At 44.8% G+C, this 19832-nt stretch overlaps 1 protein-coding gene across 2 annotated transcripts in view; it reads right to left on the reverse strand.

The window, feature by feature from the left end:
* Nucleotides 1–19832, reverse strand: part of SLC2A9 (solute carrier family 2 member 9) — a 741777-nt gene that overhangs the window by 342092 nt on the left and 379853 nt on the right. For both annotated transcript variants that reach the window (XM_073648512.1, XM_073648502.1), the window contains exon 7: nt 7709–7841. In XM_073648512.1, coding sequence (XP_073504613.1) covers nt 7709–7841 — 133 coding nt within the window. The remainder of the gene's footprint in view (nt 1–7708; nt 7842–19832) is intronic.

The following is a 19832-nucleotide window of genomic DNA, read 5'->3' on the forward strand; positions in this document are numbered from 1 at the left end:
GTCAAGGTCAGAAATCCTTCATAAACATAAGATTCTCAATCGATATTGGAGGCTTTGGCTGTCTTTAGGTCTTGTTCAGACCAGGGGATTTTATGTGTGTGTGATGCCATGTACAAAATGGATAGCACATGGAAAACAAACAGACCAAAGTTATCACATGGGCTAGCTCAGATGAGGATGGGCTAGTTCAGATTAGCATGGTCAAAGTGAACATGTGAATTAAAAAAACACCATCTGCACTAATTCTTCTTTTTTACAGAGCAGTTTCACCCATAAATGGCAATAGCTATCTAAAAATAACAAATGGCATATTGACTACATCCTTATGGCATCCACTGCAAAGCTGTCTGTCTGTCAGTTCAGGGACAGGGTTACACCTGCCGCTCGCTATGTACTGAATGGTAACTGAAGCCGCGCCTCTATGACTGAAAGCCGGATGCTGCCAGGAAGAATAAAGTTAATTTCCTCCTGGCAGTGGGGCTTTCAGTGCAGCAGCCACGTGGCTTCAGAATGCTACTAATCTGTGGATTAACCCTACACCTGCAGGTTAATAACCGTTTTAGACTTTTCAAGTTCCCTTTAATCTAAGTTGTGTGGTGTCCTTAAGGATGGATTTATTTGCTGAGGATTTTGTTGCTGAAATTTCTGCGACTGTCCCAGTTATCTTAACAGAACTAGCAGAAATCCATTTGTTGCCACCATGAGATCCCCATTGTGTAGGCATATGAATAACATGTAAATAATTGGAAAATGTCAATACATCAGGGCGAAAGACATAAATATACAGGAAAAAAAAATCCATTTACCTAAATATGATATGTGGTGGGATTTCATAATTATAGAAATAATTGCACTTCCAGCAGATGAGAAAGCCACAGGCCAGAATAATCTCTGTCAAATCGTATTCTTGATCAAAATCATAGCATTTACAAGTTACATCTGTTTCTCAATGTCAAATGAAAGAGAAAAGGAAAATTAACTGAGCTTCGTAATTTAGAGCGAATGTGAATCAAGGAAATAAACACAAATTGTCGGCTCAAATTGTTAGCGGACAGCATGTTGTGTTTGGAGAGCCCCTGTGTGCCCAAACATTGGAGCTCCCCCACAAATGACCCCATTTTGGAAACTAGACCCCCCCCAAGGCACCTATCTAGATGCATAGTGAGCACTCGGAACCCCCAGGTGCATCACAAATTGATTCATAAAAATGAAAAAGTGTTTTTTTTTTCACTTTCTCATTTTTATGAATCAATTTGTGAAGCACCTGGGGGTTCCAAGTGCTCACTATGCATCTAGATAGGTGCCTTGGGGGGTCTAGTTTCCAAAATGGGGTCACTTGTGGGGGAGCTCCAATGTTTGGGCACACAGGGACTCTTCAAATGCAACATGGTGTCCGCTAACAAATTGTCAGCTTAAATTGTTAGCGGACACCATGTTGCGTTTGGAGAGCCCCTGTGTGCCCAAACATTGGTGCTCCCCCATTTCCTTGTGATCTTCCTTGAGATGGTTCTACTCCTTCATTGGAGTCCAGCTGTGTTTAATTAAACTGATAGGACTTGATTTGGAAAGGCACACACCTGTCTATATAAGACCTCACAGCTCACAGTGCATGTCAGACCAAATGAGAATCATGAGCTCAAAGGAACTAAGCTCATGATTTCTACATTTCTGTTTTTTTCAGTCAAGATGGGGTGCAGAGTGTACTTTAATGAGAAAAAAAATTAACTTTTTAGAATTTACCAAATGGCTGCAATGAAACAAAGAGTGAAAAATTTAAAGGGGTCTGAATGGAAAAATATGTCATCCTAACTGCAGGAAATAAAGTCAGCGTTTCTATAGAAGACAAGCAAAAAAATAAAACTGCACACTGAGCTCAGCATTACTCTTACTTGTCCGGGGCCATTTTTAATCAGAGCTGAATCCTACCTTCCCTTTAAATTTGTAGGTCTAAGCCCAGGAAATATAAGGAAGATGGGTACACACAATTTGATCAAATTGTGCTTCAAATTTATGATTATAGTTTATGCAGCTCAAATGCATTAATTCAATGTTCGCATATTCCTTGGGCTCAGAATGCGGTTGTATTTCTTTCCTTGTATACTAGTGGAGTGCGGTCACAATAACGTGCACCCGTGCATTTATTTTATTTTGCTAAGAAGTACTTATCAATGTGGTGTTTTGCCGTGAGATTGAGGACAATGAATTTAGCTCCATTAAGCCTAATAGTCTCGAAAGATGATTAACTAAGGAGTATCATTCATCAAGTAAAGAATTTCGAAGGACACAAACCTCATTTTATACGTTTTAATGAAGAATAAAAATAATTGGCGTTCTTTGCTGTTCATTCATTTCATTCCATTACAAGCTCCATACTCCATCTTTTTTTAGCATGTGTCAGTTCTTTACTTCCTCACTTCCATTAGAAAGAGGTAGAATTATAACTAAATTAATTTCAATATTTTGCCCAGAGATTTGCTAGTTGTCTGTGTGTCTTCAAAAAAGTGATAAAGTAGTAAATTATTATGATTATCTGTACTATTTTAGGCAAAATGGAAAGTGAAAAGATTTTACAGCAGTGACCATGGCGGGACTGCAACTACGCTGTATCTGGAACATGGAAGACAATGACAACTTCAAATAAAAGGCGTCAGGAAGAAATTACAAAAAAGGCTTCTAATTTTTTTATTTGCTGCGCAGAGTGAACGACAGTCTTGGTATTCAATGTGTTGATACCATGCATTTTTAAAATCTCTCCATATGCATACAAAATGTATTACATTATGACTAATAATGGACTGAAGACACTTAATATGAATGCCGGTGGAGATGCATACTCATTTCTTATAGGGTGCTCACTGCCACATGTATTATTTATACCGATTTCACATTAGACCGGTTGTCAACCTGAACAGGACGACCGATGACACAATTTTTTTGAGTAATCTTATGTGGCTTAGTGAGAAAAAATAGTCACGTATGGGAACAAGAAGATCCGGAACATAGATATAACCGATAGCTGTAGTTATAAATTTGAATACAATTCCATTTTAGGTCCTGTGCTCTATCGCTAGAATTCTATTGCCACAATCATTTTGTTTTATAAGTGGGTGCTTATATATAACAAAGGACAATAGAGGAAAAAAATTAAAATTTTCTTCTGTGTCTGCAATTCCCGGCAGAATAGAGTCGCCAGGGTTAGACACAGGCAACATAGGGCCCCTGTGCAAGGGTATAAGAGCCCCTCGTTCAACTGCTAATTTGATGACAGCGTGGTGTGAACCATAGGGAACTCCAGGTGGGTTCTCCAGCGCAGCAGGGGAATAGCACACTTACCAATTGGTTCACACACAGATTACAGCTGATAACTGAGTGAGTCCCCCCAAAAAAAGGAATACTTTGTTATTATTATTTTTTGAAGTGGGGATGTTCTTACAAAAAGGATTGCTTGAAATGGGCAACCTCTTTAATGTAGAGATCATGGAGCCTGTTGGTTGGTACATATGTCAGTGAAACAGGAATAGTGGTGGAACCGCTGTGCCGTGGACCGTGGAGAGCCTGGAGGGGTGTAACTAGGCAAACACCTGTCTCTTCGCTAGAGCCCCTGAAGGTGGAGTTAGATTTGGCTCCAGGTGGACGAAAGGTGCTACTCCAGGACAGACCTCAAACACACGGCAGCTGGCCCCCAAAAGAGCAGGAAGCTGGAACGACCAGGAACGGGTAGACTTGGCTAGTACAGACAGGCATGGCAGGTATACGATAAGACAAGGCAGGTGCAGGTGGGTACGTTTGGTATACAGGCTAGCACGGCAGGTGCAGGCAGGTACGGCTAGTATACAGGCTGGCACAGCAGGTGCAGCAAGGTACAGCTGGAATGCAGACTGGCACGCCAGGTGCAAGCAGGCATGGCTTTTATAAAGGCAGCATGGCAGGTGCAAGCAGGTATGGCTGGTATATAGGCTGGCATGGCAGGTGCAGGCAGATACGGATGGTTCTATAGACTGGCACGGCAGGTATGACTGGTATACGGACTGGCGTGGCAGGTACTGGTGGACAGGACAGGTATAATGGAAGATACAACTGAAATGCAGGCACAGCAAGTGCAGGTAGACAGGACAGGTATACTGAGATACAAGCACTGGGGACCTGAGAACAAGCAAGCATGAAGATAACTGACTAAACACATTGCTCAGGCACCTCCCAACAGCTGGAGATGCCTTAAATAATAAGTGTCTCCCAGCCATTGGCTGGGGATACTTAAGGATGGCGCACGCTGTCTCTTTAAGAAATGGGGATTGTGCAAGAAAGTGCCCTAGACGCAGTGCTAGGGGATCTACCAGACGTGCACAGACCCCGGGAGGCAGCAGCAGGAAGAGGAAGCGGGCACCGAGGGTGGTGGCGGTGAGTGAGTCGGGTCCCTGCCGAGGTAAAGGAGGATGGGAAGCGTGCAGGGACGCCGCAGCTACAATCAGCACTGACTACGACCCTACTTCTTGCTTCCATTCACAGTTCCTGTGTTCTGCTGATTGCAATGGAGAGAGCAGCAGAATAAACTGATTTCCCTTCATCTGTTCTCGACTACTAACCAAATCTCTTCCACTTGTAAATAAACTATGCTAATCATCATAGATGAAGATATATTATGGCTAAGAGGTCTATTGTAGATTTTACTAGATCTCCTTTAACTCACAGATTAGCTTGTTCGGTAAAGAGCGCCAAGACTATCCATGGGCTTTATTAGTATTGGTAATCCGTCTCATGCAAGTGATACCACACACAACCAAAGGACAAGAGTAATCTCATCCAACGATTTTATCTGCTGCTCTCTATCACCTCCATGAGGCTCAATAGGATTAGATATGAAAATTAATTATATTTAAACTGATAGCCGCTAATATATCCGAACTCATCGCTGGTAAGTCCAATGTTAATTCTTTGGCACTTTGTCAAAAAGAAGCACATAGAGACATTATCTATTTTTTTACTATACAGTGATAAAGAATACCTATGAAGAAATGTGCAGGGCTCAAAATAAATAAAAAATATATTATTAATTGGATAACATAATAATTAAAAATATAAACATAGACACACAAAAGTCAGATATATAAAATACTAAAAGTAGGTAAGTGATCATACCAAAACTCCCTTGTGAAAATGCTACAAATCAATCCAGGGTTATATTATGTGCAATCACATTATTGAGGACAGATTCTCAAAAGGTACAAGCCAAAATAGCAAGTGCTGTGCAGGTTAAGGCCCTTTAAGGTACATACAGGTAAACAAGGAGAGAGTGATATCACATAAAAGTTATACACTTTACCTATTAAAGAAAACACACCTGATGCGCGTTTCGCATCAAGCTTCATCGGGGGTGTGATCTGAACAGTTCGATTTTCTTGGATGGAGAACATACTGTTGCCTGCACCTGCCCTATTAATGTGGTTCACAAAGTATAAAAGGTTGGGGATCTCTGGTTTCCATTATAAATCCTGATCAATCACCCGCTTTCATATGTACACCGCTAGACATGCTCCGCTCCTGATAGGGAATATAGAGTGGTAGTGGACAAATTTGGCATTTACAAAAAATGTTAATTTAGACCAGGAATCAGAGGATATCTAGAATAGTGCATGCATCCTGACAAAATTCCCACCATGACACAAATCTTGTATGTCTATGTACTGCAGACAGTACCGCACAGTTTCTGCATAAGAGTTAGCCGACAAAAAACGTCATAACATAAAGGATGGAAGTGATGGGGTACGACACCTCTCCCAGAGACCAGGGAGGGACATGTAGATGCACATGGAGCTTTATGTACAGTATGTCTATAAAGTTACTATACTGTCTATTCATTCCTACATTGGTACAAAGGAGCTGCCATTAAATCCTCACTCTGCGAACTCTGTCCTAGCCTAAACAGCAAAGTCGAAATTAACAGATTTTGTGTTCCTACAGTGGTCAGTGTAACAATTGTAACACTTCAAGATCTTTTATTGATAAGTAAATCAAAATTAGAAATGAAATACCAACAAATTGTAAAAAAAAAAAGTTTATAATAAACTAATTTAAATAATATTTATTCTTCTGATTATAAATTTAAGGTATCAATACATGATTAATTGGTGTTTGATACCGGGAATCCTCACTAACCATCACCTAATACTGCATAAGTCAGATATTGGACCTCAACGCATCAAGTACTAATGGCCTATCCTAAATAAATGCCAGAAAAGCTTTTTAACGTGATACTATCTCACACAGAGAGGAAGTCAATCCTAGAAATTTCTCTGTACAAGGATTAGAAGGGGGGCCGTCCTTTGTGAAGTTTGTTAAAAAGTTGCTGAAAATTAAACAATTTAAAGTTTTCCATTACAAAACACTATGGACCTCACCATTTTTTACAATAGATGTATTATTATAAATAAAGTCACTTTTTTGAAAATCTCATATCCTTATGAGAACAGTGTTCTTCCATTTTCCCTGTGTGTTGCTCTAACATGGGCTACAGTTCCCCAGTGTTCTCGCGTTGCACCCACAGTTTCCCACATTTTGCAGTTTCAGATTGAAAAAAAAAACTATTTTTCTGCTCTTGCGCTTGTGCAGAGATCCCAATAGGCACAGATAGTTCCAGGAAAAGCATATGGAGTTTGCAACTTTACTATGCATTTGTGACCGCCAAACTTCAGTGCGGGGGTAAGGGGTGTTTGCGGGGTAAGACATTATTAGCTACCTGGATCAATATAGCCTTATTTAATCCAATGGGAAAACCACTTTACGGGAACATTAATCACATAAAATATTCAAAAATGTATAAATATAAGCCATCAGTTCCTCTCTTAAAGGAACCAGTAATTCTATTAATTCCTCTCTCCAGCTTGCCCAAAGTAAATAGAATAAAATAAGCTATACTCATTCCACCTTCCTCAGGTCCAGCACTGCTTTTCCACTTCTGCCTCCGATCTTGGTTGACCAGCCTCTTGCAGTGGCACCACAATTTCAGCACATGTGACCGCTGCAGCCAATGACTGGTAGTTGGCACTAGATAGCTGATTGGCTGGTGTAGTAGTGACATCACCGCTGCAGCCTGTGGGCAAAGATCGTTGCCAGCAGCAGAGAGGCAGTGCTAGACAAGCAGCGTGTAAGTACAGCTTATTTTGCGATTTTTATACTGGGCAAGCCAACGAATAAAAAATAATTAATCCTGGAAAACCCCTTTAATCACCTCCTTTTGTTTTTATCCTGTTTTGTCTCATTTTGAAATTTAAACTGGTAATTATAGAACAAAGAAATCTAAAGCCTCCCTCCTGCTCTGTCTGCAGTGGGATATGAGATGGCTAAGCCCAGCCTCTTAGCTAAGTAGGTGTGGCTTCTGGTGACTACTGACCGGAGATGGAACAGGTCAGCAGGAGAGTAATCTCGGTATTTCTCAGCCTTCTTTCTCCGAGACTGTCTGTCCTAGAATGATCCAGAAAATGTCGTAGACTACAAACAATGAGGACAACTAGATTTCTTGTTAAAATTAATCATTGATTTTTCGGCTTAGTGTTCCTTTAAGCATTTGCACAGTTTTTTTTAATATGAAGTGAGAAATAAAGTGTACTTGTCCCTTCTCATAACAGTTGTCATGACAGCAGGAGTAGATGAATCTTGAGCGTCTACATGCCTCTGACACATCACATTAGCACTAAATCTTAGGAACAATTACCTTTTTCAGCTCTCTTCGTATCTTGCTTTTCAAGTAAAAGATATCGAGGACTTTCGGGAAAAAATGGCAAAAACACAATTTGCAATACCGCAGGAATCAGGATAAACCCAAACAAACAGGGCCACAGGGATTCCTAAAATAGATCAAAAAGGGAGAATTAGCCAGAAGAGCAAATCATAAATTAATATACTCTGAAAGAAAGTCTGAAATAGGAGCATCAGCAATGTAAGATTATGGGCAATACACATCATGGGTACAGCACGCCTCCATGCTTTTCCCATATGCCCCCTGTACTCCAATAATATGTTACCTTATGGTGTACAGTGATCGAATAGTAATTTAATTGTGGCACAGAAACTCAACATGGAACCCAAACCCAAGAGATTTTATCTGCAGCTTTTCTTGACTACGTCATTGTAAATGTAAAAAATCACTTATGGGAGAAATTGGGAGGATCTGGATGGGACAAAGTCGCCTACAAATAGGACAGTACCGTAAGGAATGAAGTGGGGGTCAGTATGATTGTGGCGCTCATCTGTAAGGGTTGTGTATGGACACAACACATGTAGAAGCCTGATGTGCCATAGCTGCAGCTCCATGGCTAGATGACAGTATCGTCCAGATAGCAATCTGCAAAGTGGACATTATCATGATGTGTGGGCTGCTCTCACGGAAAGGATAAGATCTGGAGAGTATAAGCAACCTTATTCATCCCAACGCGTTTCAGCGCCGGTGGTTTTGGCGCTTCAGTTTGTTTTTTTACAGTGAGAAAGGTACCGGTCCGACGCTGAAAAACGCAATGGTGTGAATCAAAAACTCTCTGGATCTCATCCTTTCCATGAACGCAGCCGGCACATAGTGATAATCTCTAATTTGCCAAACAGTTATGATAGAAACACATATTGTAGTCTTGTTTGATGCAGGTGAAGTCATGGGCAAAATCTACTAAACATATTGTTTATCCCAATGCAAGTTTGTTGTGCGTGATGAATTGCTAAAGTGACTGGTCACTTAAGAGTTTTTCCAAAATTAGAAAAAAGGGCATCCTTTTTTTTTTTTTTTTTCCAGAAACAGAACTACTTGTCTGTAGACGATGAATTGCAGTTTACTACTCAGTATAATGGGGATTTCCAGTAACAAGGCTGGCATCAGCACCGAGCGAAAACGGGGAGTGTTGGGGCCCACTTCGGCCAGGTTTTAATCTGCAGTACATGTATGGAGGATATGCATACTACATGTTTGGAGCATGCTCAGATAAGCATGCTAAATACAACATGGGTGCCAGCTCTGTTATACAGCTGGCATGAGAGTCTAACTGCTGGGAAAGGAGCAAGTTCTGATCACAGCACTATAACTCCTTGGATGTCTCATTTAAGAAACCGGAAATGAGGAAGGTTGGTCTCGTTGCTTTCAGCAAGACCAGACGTAGAATGATGAGAGTAGTACTCTCATCAGCGGACGCCTGTGACTGAAGGTAACCTTTTTACCGCCGGTCACAGCTGCTGCTGACTCACATGATGTCATCTGTTTGACAGCGTGGGAACCGCAGCGCTCTGACAGCTGAGAAGAGCCGCTGTTTCTCGCGCTGTCACACAGATGACAGCGTGGGAAACACAGGATGTTCGGGCTGCCAAACCCGAATAGTAACATGGACTTCAGGAAGAAGTCCGTGTTCGTGGTCTGTGCATGGACACTATGTGTTCGGTACGGACCCTGAACTTTACCGCTCGGGTTCGCCCATCACTAATGATCATCTTCATAGATACTGTACTTTGTAGACTGACTTCATATATTCACAATAGTAGGAGGAAAAGCACAAATCAACATAGAGGAAAATTAGCTCCTGGTGGAAAAAACATAGTAGCATTATATTTATTTGCACAGTAACTTTACACAACCCCAATTTAAAAAAAAAGTTGAGACACTGCATAAAATGTAAAGAAAACAAGAATGCAATGATTTGGAATCTTATAGCCATATTATCCTCTCTACTCCTATACTCGTTCTTGTTCAAATTATTGTACTTGTTGTTTGCTACGTATACCCCTTTTCACATGTAAAGCGCCATGGATTAAATGGTGCTATAATAATAAATAATAATAATTTTATTCACAACAGAACACAGAGGCAGAGTCTCTCAGAGTCAAACATGGTCAGAGATTCACCAATCTATGAACAGATTATTCTTCGCGTACTGCAAACAAAGAGGGCAATTTTAAGTCCAAATTTTGCTACTAAAGAAAAATTCAGAAACCAAGGCTTGTTTCAAAAGAAAATTCTCCAGAATCCAGAAATGTAAAGGAAACTGTCTATCTCACAATGTGTAGTAAAAAAAACAAAGAAACACATTTTGTGCATACCTCCTTGCTCCTTTGTGCGACGCAGAAAAGGTGAACGGATGGACTCTACATGCCTGGTTCCCACCGTGAAGCATGGAGGAGGAGGTGTGATGGTGTGGGGGTGCTTTGCTGGTGACACTGTTGGGGATTTATTCAAAATTGAAGGCATACTGAACCAGCATGGCTACCACAGCATCTTGCAGCGGCATGCTATTCCATCCGGTTTGCGTTTAGTTGGACCATCATTTATTTTTCAACAGGACAATGACCCCAAACACACCTCCAGGCTGTGTAAGGGCTATTTGACCAAGATGGAGAGTGATGGGGTGCTACGCCAGATGACCTGGCCTCCACAGTCACAGTCTAACAAAGACACGGTGGTTGGAACCAAAGATCTCAAATTTGGACTCATCAGACCAAAGCTCAGATTTCCACTGGTCTAATGTCCATTCTTTGTGTTCTTTAGCCCAAACATGTCTCTTCTGCTTGTTGCCTGTCCTTAGCAGTGGTTTCCTAGCAGCTATTTTACCATGAAGGCCTGCTGCACAAAGTCTCTTCTTAACAGTTGTTGTAGAGATGTGTCTGCTGCTAGAACTCTGAGTGGCATTGACCTGGTCTCTAATCTGAGCTGCTGTTGACCTGCAAATTCGGAGGCTGGTGACTCGGATAAACTTATCCTCAGACGCAGAGGTGACTCTTGGTCTTCCTTTCCTGGGGCGGTCCTCATGTGAGCCAGTTTCTTTGTAGCGCTTGATGGTTTTTGCAACTGCACTTGGGGACACTTTCAAAGTTTGTCCAATTTTTCGCACTGACTGACCTTCATTTCTTAAAGTAATGATGGCCACTCGTTTTTCTTTACTTAGCTGCTTTTTTCTTGCCATAATACAAATTCTAACAGTTTATTCAGTAGGACTATCAGCTGTGTATCCACCAGACTTCTGCACAACACAATTGATGGTCCCAACCCCATTTATAAGGCAAGAAATCCCACTTATTAAATTTGACAGGGCACACCTGTGAAGTGAAAACCATTTCCAGTGACTACCTCTTGAAGCTCATCAAGAGAATGCCAAGAGTGTGCAAAGCAGTAATCAAAGCAAAAGGTGGCTACATTGAAGACCCTAGAATATAATATATATTTTCAATTGTTTCACACTTTTTTGTTAAGTATATAATTCCACATGTGTTAATTCATGGTTTTGATGCCTTCAGTGTGAATGTACAATTTTCAAAGTCATGAAAATACAGAAAAATCTTTAAATGAGAAGGTGTGTCCAAACTTTTGGTCTGTACTGTATGTGTCCCCGAAGTGAAAGCTTCGGTGATGTAGAACCCAGAGAAGCAGGCTCCAGCACACATAGTGCTGAGAGGAATTTAATGGGTCCGTATTACAGGGCCAGGTTTTACGAACAGCTGAAAGAGCTGGGGGGGGGGGGGGGGCAGCTGCTCACTTACCTGAAGTCCAGGTCTTGGAAAGCTGATTTAAGACAGCTGCGCCTGTCTCAGTCTGTCTGTGTGTGTTGGGCTAGGTGAGCAGACCTATCATGTGCTGCTCAGACTCTGCTGGAGGCAGAGGAAGGCACTTTGTTTAACCCCTTAACAACATTTGCCGTACTAATACGCGTCTGTGCCCTGGGACTTAAGAGCCAGACCCATATTAGTACGTCATATCTTTAATGCGGCACCGCGACTTAAGTCGCGGTGACAGCATTAAAGTTATGGTGCCATCCTACCTCCTGTTAGATGGCGTCATCATCCCGGGGGCTGTCGCCGCCCCCCCGCACCAGCGATCGCTGTGATTGGCTGCTCAAATCTGAACAGCCAATCACAGCATTTCTCACTGTTTCCGGCAATGTGATTGCCGGAAACAGTGATCTGCAGCCTAGGATCGGTGCTCCTATGAGCACCGATCCTAGGATGTTGATAGGACACCCCAGCCCTGGCCCCGGACTGCTATGATCGGTGCGATCGCCGATCACATCGATCGCACCGATCGTAGCGCGACCTCGCGGTGACAGGGCAGTCATGGGGCGGTGACCGGCTTGTGACCTGCCTGTCACCCCCCCATGACCCCCTGTAATGTGATTCAAGCCCCCAGACTGCTCTGATTGGAGCGATCGATGATGACATCGATTGCTCCAATCAGAGTACCTGAATACAGGTGACCGGCGGTCACAAGGAAGTGTCATCTCTCTGTGACCCCCTGTGGTGCGTGCTCTGCTCCAGCCATATCTGATTGGTGCAATCAGTGTCACCAATCAGATGGCTGGGGCACAACATGCACCACAGGGGGTCACAGAGGGGTGACACCTCCCTGTGACCGCCTGGTCACCTGTATTCAGGTACTCTGATTGGAGCGATCAATGTCATCAATGATTGCTCCAATCAGATTACCTCCACCTGTCACCACCCCATCATCACCCTGTGACCGCCCTGCAGACCCTCACATTTGGTGAGGATTTCTACAGAGCGATCACATCTGATGTGTCTGTGCTGGGCCTTGTAGTGCCACAGAATATTCTGTGACACCACAAGACCATCTTCTCACTGTTCCAGTCGCTGCTGCTGCTGCTTCTGGATCTTCTGTTCCAGCGTCCTGGATCTTGTGCTCCAGCTCCTGGATCTTCTGCTCCTGACCTGCTGTGGTTCCTGCTCCAGAGCCTGCTGCTGATCCTGCAGAGAAGACTTTGGTAAGTCTGTTCTCCCCTCATCCACCCCAATCCCCCCTCCCCCCTCTTTTTACCCCCGTAACCTTTTTTTCTGCATCCTGCAGCGGTCTCCAGCTCTGGTCCGAGTCTCCAGCTCCACTCCCGGTCACCAGCGCCGGGCTCCTGGTCTCCTGCACCGGGCTCCTGGTCTCCTGCACCGGGTTCCTGGTCTCCTGCTCCGGGCTCCTGCTCTGGGTCTTCTGTTCCAGTCCTGCTGACCCTTTGGTAAGTCTATCTCTGATCTCCCCTCATCCACCCCAATCCCCCTCTTCCCACTCCCCTGTCTTTTTACCCCTCTTCCCACTCCCCTGTCTTTTTACCCCCCTTCCCACCCCAATCCGCCTCACCCCAGTGTCCCTGTTAATTCTTTTGCTTCTGATCTCCAGCTCCAGTACCGGTCTCCTGCTCCCGGGCTCCTGCTCCGGGCTCCTGCGCTGGGCTCCCGGTCACCAGCTTCGGGCTCCTGGTCACCAGCGCCGGGCTCCTGGTCTCCTGCACCGGGCTCCTGGTCTCCTACACCGGGCTCCCGGTCTCCTGCTCCGGGCTCCCGGTCTCCTGCTCTGGGTCTTCTGCTCCAGTCCTGCTGACCCTTTGGTAAGTCCATCTCTGATCTCTCCTCATCCACCCCAATCCCCCTCTTCCCACTCCCCTGTCTTTTTACCCCTCTTCCCACTCCCGTCTTTTTACCCCCCTTCCCACCCCAATCCGCCTCACCCCAGTGTCCCTGTTAATTCTTTTGCTTCTGATCTCCAGCTCCAGTACCGGTCTCCTGCTCCGGGTTCCCGGTCTCCTGCTCCGGGTTCCCGGTCTCCTGCTCCGGGCCCCCGGTCTTCCTGCTCCGGGCTCCCGTCTTCCTGCTCCGGGCTCCCGGTCACCAGCGCCGGGCTCCCGGTCTCCTGCTCCGGGCTCCCGGTCACCAGCGCCAGTCTCCTGCTCCGGGCTCCCGTCTTCCTGCTCCGGGCTCCCGTCTTCCTGCTCCGGGCTCCCGGTCACCAGCGCCGGGCTCCCGGTCACCAGCGCCAGTCTCCTGCTCCGGGCTCCCGTCTTCCTGCTCCGGGCTCCCGGTCACCAGCGCCGGGCTCCCGGTCACCAGCGCCAGTCTCCTGCTCCGGGCTCCCGTCTTCCTGCTCCGGGCTCCCGTCTTCCTGCTCCGGGCTCCCGGTCACCAGCGCCGGGCTCCCGGTCACCAGCGCCGGGCTCCTGCTCCGGGCTCCCGGTCCTGAAAGAAGAACAGAGGGGACTTTGGTAAGTAATCTGATCTCCCCTCATCCAACCCAATTCCCCTCTTCCCACTCCCCACACATTTGTGCGCACATCCAGCAGCCGCCGAGTATTGATCGGTGGCATAGTTCACCAATCCACACTCGTGCTCGCTGTTTGCACCACATACAGTATTTCCTTTTTCCACACACTCTAAATAAAGTACTGACACACACACTCTCAAAGTATTGACACACACGCACCACATACATAACAAACAATGTCCAGCTCATCCCAAACTCAGTATTCAGCGGAGGAGGCATACGCTATTCTTGCCTCCGACACTGACAGTGAGGGTGAGGATCCCACATTTCTTTATTTTTCCGACTCCTCGTCGTCTTCCTCCTTCTCTTCTTCCTCCTTCTCTTCTTCCTCCTCTTCCTCAGGTTCTGCTGGCCCGCCCCGCCGTCGTCGCAGGAGAGATGTTCCAGCGCCCCCCACTACTGAGCCTATATGGACTTCGCCCCCCGAAAATTATGAGCCGCTGATTCCTGATTTCGTAGCAGAATCAGGAATCAAGTTTGACACCACCGGCCTCACAGAAATAGACTTTTTCAAAGTCTTTTTCTCTGAGGATTTTATAAACCTCATGGTGGGCCAAACTAATTTATACGCTCATCAATTTTTAGAACAAAACCCCTCTTCATCATTTTCTAACTGGTCTCCTGTAGACGCAGTAGAAATGATGAAGTTTTGGGGCTTGGTCCTTCTTATGGGGATCTTGAAGAAGCCCGAACTTAGGCAATTCTGGAGTGTTGACGTTTTGTATAACACTCCAGTGTTCCGAATGGTCATGCCCCGGACTCGTTTTCAGGCCATCTACAAGTTCTTGCATTACCAAGATAATGCAAGGTGTCCTGCACGCGATGACCCGAACTTTGATCGTCTTTTCAAAGTTCGGCCGGTCATCGAACACTTCAACAACAAGTTTGGTGAAGTGTACGTGCCCCAAAGGGACATCTGTGTGGATGAGTCCTTAATTTCTTTTAAGGGGCGGCTTGGATTCCGGCAGTACCTGCCCAGTAAGAGGGCAAGGTATGGGATCAAGCTGTATAAACTTTGTGAGAGTACCTCAGGATACACTCACAAGTTTAGAGTTTATGAAGGGAAGGACTCCCAGATTGAACCCCCTGAATGCCCCCCTGTTCTGGGAGTGAGTGGGAAAATTGTGTGGGACTTGGTGCACCCACTGCTTGATAAAGGTTATCACCTCTATGTGGATAACTTTTATACAAGTATCCCGCTCTTCCAGTCCCTCTCTGTGCGACGTACCGCAGCCTGCGGTACTGTCCGCAAAATTCAGAAAGGCCTCCCAAAGACGCTAATTGGGCAGCTGCTCAAAAGGGGTGAGAGCAGAGCCCAATGTAGCGACCACCTGTTGATGGTCAAGTACAAGGACAAAAGGGATGTCCTTTTCTTGACCACCATACATGGTGATGGCAGCACACTCAGCACTGTACGAGGTTCCACTACACAGGTCGTCAAACCAGACTGTGTAGTGGGGTACAACAAGTACATGGGGGGAGTTGATCTCTCTGATCAAGTCCTCCAGCCATACAGTGCTTTGAGAAAGGCCAGAGTGTGGTACAAGAAGCTGGCCGTGCACATTGTATAGATGGCAATGCACAACGCTTTCCTTCTGTCACGATGTGCTGGCCAGACTTCTGCGTCGTATCTTCAGTTTCAGGAAACAGTTATCAAGGCCCTGATATTTGGCAGCGGTGACAGAGCGGGCCCAAGTACTTCTGGAATTGAAGGACCAAGAATTGTACCAGGCCAGCATTTCCCAGGGCAGATCCCTCACAGCGGAAAAAAAGGAAAGTCGCAAAAGAGGTACCGAGTGTGTTACCGAAGGGGAATATGCAAGGACACCATTTACCAATGTGACACCTGCCCCGACAAACCTGGCCTGTGTATGAAACACTGCTTCAAAAGGTACCATACTTCGATGGACTATTGAATTCATTTCTGACGTATGACAACCTGACGAACACTGCACAGCTGACGTAGTGTTCGTCAGGTTGTCATACGTCAGTTGTGTAGTGTTCGTCAGATTGTCCTACACAACTGATGTATAACACTACATTACAAAATTCAAAAATCAACTAACACTACCAAAAAGGGGGCACTTGTTAGGCATTTCACTGTTTAGGCACATCAAGGGCTCTGAGAACATGACATGACGCCAGCAGACCATTCCATCAAAGTCTGCATTCAAAAGCGTCACTACTTCCCTTCCGAGCCCTTACATGCGCCCAAACAGTAGTTTTTTCCAACACATGGGGTATATGAGTACTCAGGAGAAATTGCACAACAACTTATGGGGTGCAATTTCTCCTGGTACCCTTGTGAAAATATTTTTTTTTGCATTTTTGTGGAAAAAATGTTTTTTTTTTATTTTCACAAGTCAACCTTATGATTTTCTATGAGGCACCTGGGGGTTCAATGGGCTCACCACACATCTATATAAGTTCCCTGGGGGATCTAGTTTCCAAAATGGGGTCACTTGTGGGGGAGCTCCAATGTTTGGGCACACAGGGACTCTTCAAATGCAACATGGTATCCGCTAAAAAATTGTCGGCTCAAATTGTTAGCGGACACCATGTTGTGTTTGGAGAGCCCCTCTGTGCCCAAACATTGGAGCTCCCCCACAAGTGACCCCATTTTGGAAACTAGACCCCCCAAGGCACCAATCTAGATGCATAATGAGCACTTGGAACCCCTAGGTGCTTCACAAATTGATTCGTAAAAATGGAAAAGTATTTTTTTTTCCACTTTTTCATTTTTACGAATCAATTTGTGAAGCACCTGGGGGTTCCAAGTGCTCACTATGCATCTAGATAGGTGCCTTGGGGGGTCTAGTTTCCAAAATGTGGTCACTTGTGGGGGAGCTCCAATGTTTGGGCACACAGGGGCTCTCTAAACCCAATATGGTGTCTGCTAACAATTTGAGCCGACAATTTGTTAGCGGATACCATGTTGCATTTGAAGAGTCCCTGTGTGCCCAAACATTGGAGCTCCCCCACAAGTGACCACATTTTGGAAACTAGACCCCCCAAGGCACCTATCTAGATGCATAGTGAGCAGTTGGAACCCCCAGGTGCTTCACAAATTGATTCATAAAAATGAAAAAGTGTTTTTTTTTCACTTTTTCATTTTTACGAATCAATTTGTGAAGCACCTGGGGGTTCCAACTGCTTAATATGTATCTAGATAGGTGCCTTGGGGGGTCTAGTTTCCAAAATGGGGTCACTTGTGGGGGAGCTCCAATGTTTGGGCACACAGGGGCTCTCTAAACCCAACATGGTGTCCGCTAACAATTTGAGCCGACAATTTGTTAGCGGATACCATGTTGCATTTGAAGAGTCCCTGTGTACCCAAACATTGGAGCTCCCCCACAAATGACCCCATTTTGGAAACTAGACCCCCCAAGGCACCTATCTAGATGCATAGTGAGCAGTTGCAACCCCCAGGTGCTTCACAAATTGATTCATAAAAATGAAAAAGTGAAAAAAAAAACACTTTTTCATTGTTACGAATCAATTTGTGAAGCACCTGGGGGTTCCAACTCCTCACTATGCATCTAGATAGGTGCCTTGGGGGGTCTAGTTTCCAAAATGGGGTCACTTGTGGGGGAGCTCCAATGTTTGGGCACAAAGGGGTTCCAACTACTCAATATGCATCTAGATAGGTGCCTTGGGGGGTCTAGTTTCCAAAATTGGGTCACTTGTGGGGGTGCTCCAATGTTTGGGCACAAAGGGGCTCTCTAAATGCAACATGGTGTCCGCTAACAATTTGAGCCGATTTTCCATTCAATTTGTTAGCAGACACCATGTTGCATTTGGAGTGTCCCTGTGTGCCCAAACATTGGAGCTCCCCCACAAGTGACCCCATTTTGGAAACTAGACCCCCCAAGGCACCTATCTAGATGCATAGTGAGCAGTTGCAACCCCCAGGTGCTTCACAAATTGATTTGTAAAAATGAAAAAGTGAAAAAAAAAACACTTTTTCATTGTTACGAATCAATTTGTGAAGCACCTGGGGGTTCCAACTGCTCACTATGCATCTAGATAGGTGCCTTGGGGGGTCTAGTTTCCAAAATGGGGTCTCTTTGTTAGCAGACACCATGTTGCATTTGGAGTGTCCCTGTGTGCCCAAACATTGGAGCTCCCCCACAAGTGACCCCATTTTGGAAACTAGACCCCCCAAGGCACCTATCTAGATGAATAGTGAGCAGTTGCAACCCCCAGGTGCTTCACAAATTGATTCGTAAAAATGAAAAAGTGAAAAAAAAAACACTTTTTCATTGTTACGAATCAATTTGTGAAGCACCTGGGGGTTCCAACTCCTCACTATGCATCTAGATTGGTGCATTGGGGGGTCTAGTTTCCAAAATGGGGTCACTTGTGGGGGAGCTCCAATGTTTGGGCACAAAGGGGCTCTCTAAATGCAACATGGTGTCCGCTAACAATTTGAGCCAATTTTCCATTCAATTTGTTAGCAGACACCATGTTGCATTTGGAGTGTCCCTGTGTGCCCAAACATTGGAGCTCCCCCACAAGTGACCCCATTTTGGAAACTAGACCCCCCAAGGCACCTATCTAGATGCATAGTGAGCAGTTGCAACCCCCAGGTGCTTCACAAATTGATTCGTAAAAATGAAAAAGTGAAAAAAAAAAACTTTTTCATTGTTACGAATCAATTTGTGAAGCACCTGGGGGTTCCAACTGCTCACTATGCATCTAGATAGGTGCCTTGGGGGGTCTAGTTTCCAAAATGGGGTCACTTGTGGGGGAGCTCCAATGTTTGCGCACAAAGGGGCTCTCTAAATGCAACATGGTGTCCGCTAACAATTTGAGCCGATTTTCCATTCAATTTGGAACCTGGGGGTTCCAACTGCTCACTATGCATCTAGATAGGTGCCTTGGGGGGTTTAGTTTCCAAAATGGGATCACTTGTGGGGGAGCTCCAATGTTTGGGCACACAGGGACACTCCAAATGCAACATGGTGTCTGCTAACAAATTGAATGGAAAATCGGCTCAAATTGTTAGCGGACACCATGTTGCATTTAGAGAGCCCCTTTGTGCCCAAACATTGGAGCTCCCCCACAAGTGACCCCATTTTGGAAACTAGACCCCCCAAGGCACCTATCTAGATGCATAGTGAGCAGTTGGAACCCCCAGGTGCTTCACAAATTGATTCGTAACAATGAAAAAGTGTTTTTTTTTTTCACTTTTTCATTTTTACGAATCAATTTGTGAAGCACCTGGGGGTTGCAACTGCTCACTATGCATCTAGATAGGTGCCTTGGGGGGTCTAGTTTCCAAAATGGGGTCACTTGTGGGGGAGCTCCAATGTTTGGGCACACAGGGGCTCTCTAAACGCAACATGGTGTCCGCTAATTATTCAAGCAAATTTTACAATCAAAAAGTCAAATGGCGCTCCTTCCTTTCCGAGCCCTACAGTGCGCCCAAACAGTTTTTTCCCCAAATATTGGGTATCTGCGTGCCCAGGGGAAATTGCACAACAAATTCTGTGGTCCATTTTTTCTTGTTACCCCTGTGAAAATAAAAAAAATTGGGTCTAAAGTAACATTTTTGTGAAAAAAGTTAAATGTTCATTTTTTTCTTCCACATTCAAAAAATTCCTATGAAGCACCTGAAGGGTTAATAAAGTTCTTGAATGTGGTTTTGAGCACCTTGAAGGGTGCAGTTTTTAGAATGGTGTCACTTTTGGGTATTTTCTGTCATAAAGACCTCTCAAAGTGACTTCAAATGTGATGTGGTCCCTAAAAAAATGGTTTTGTAAATTTTGTT

The sequence above is a fragment of the Phyllobates terribilis genome, unplaced genomic scaffold (genome assembly GCF_046119375.1).
Source record: "Phyllobates terribilis strain yellow unplaced genomic scaffold, ASM4611937v1 Scaffold_1__5_contigs__length_1240528914, whole genome shotgun sequence".
NCBI lineage: Eukaryota > Metazoa > Chordata > Amphibia > Anura > Dendrobatidae > Phyllobates > Phyllobates terribilis.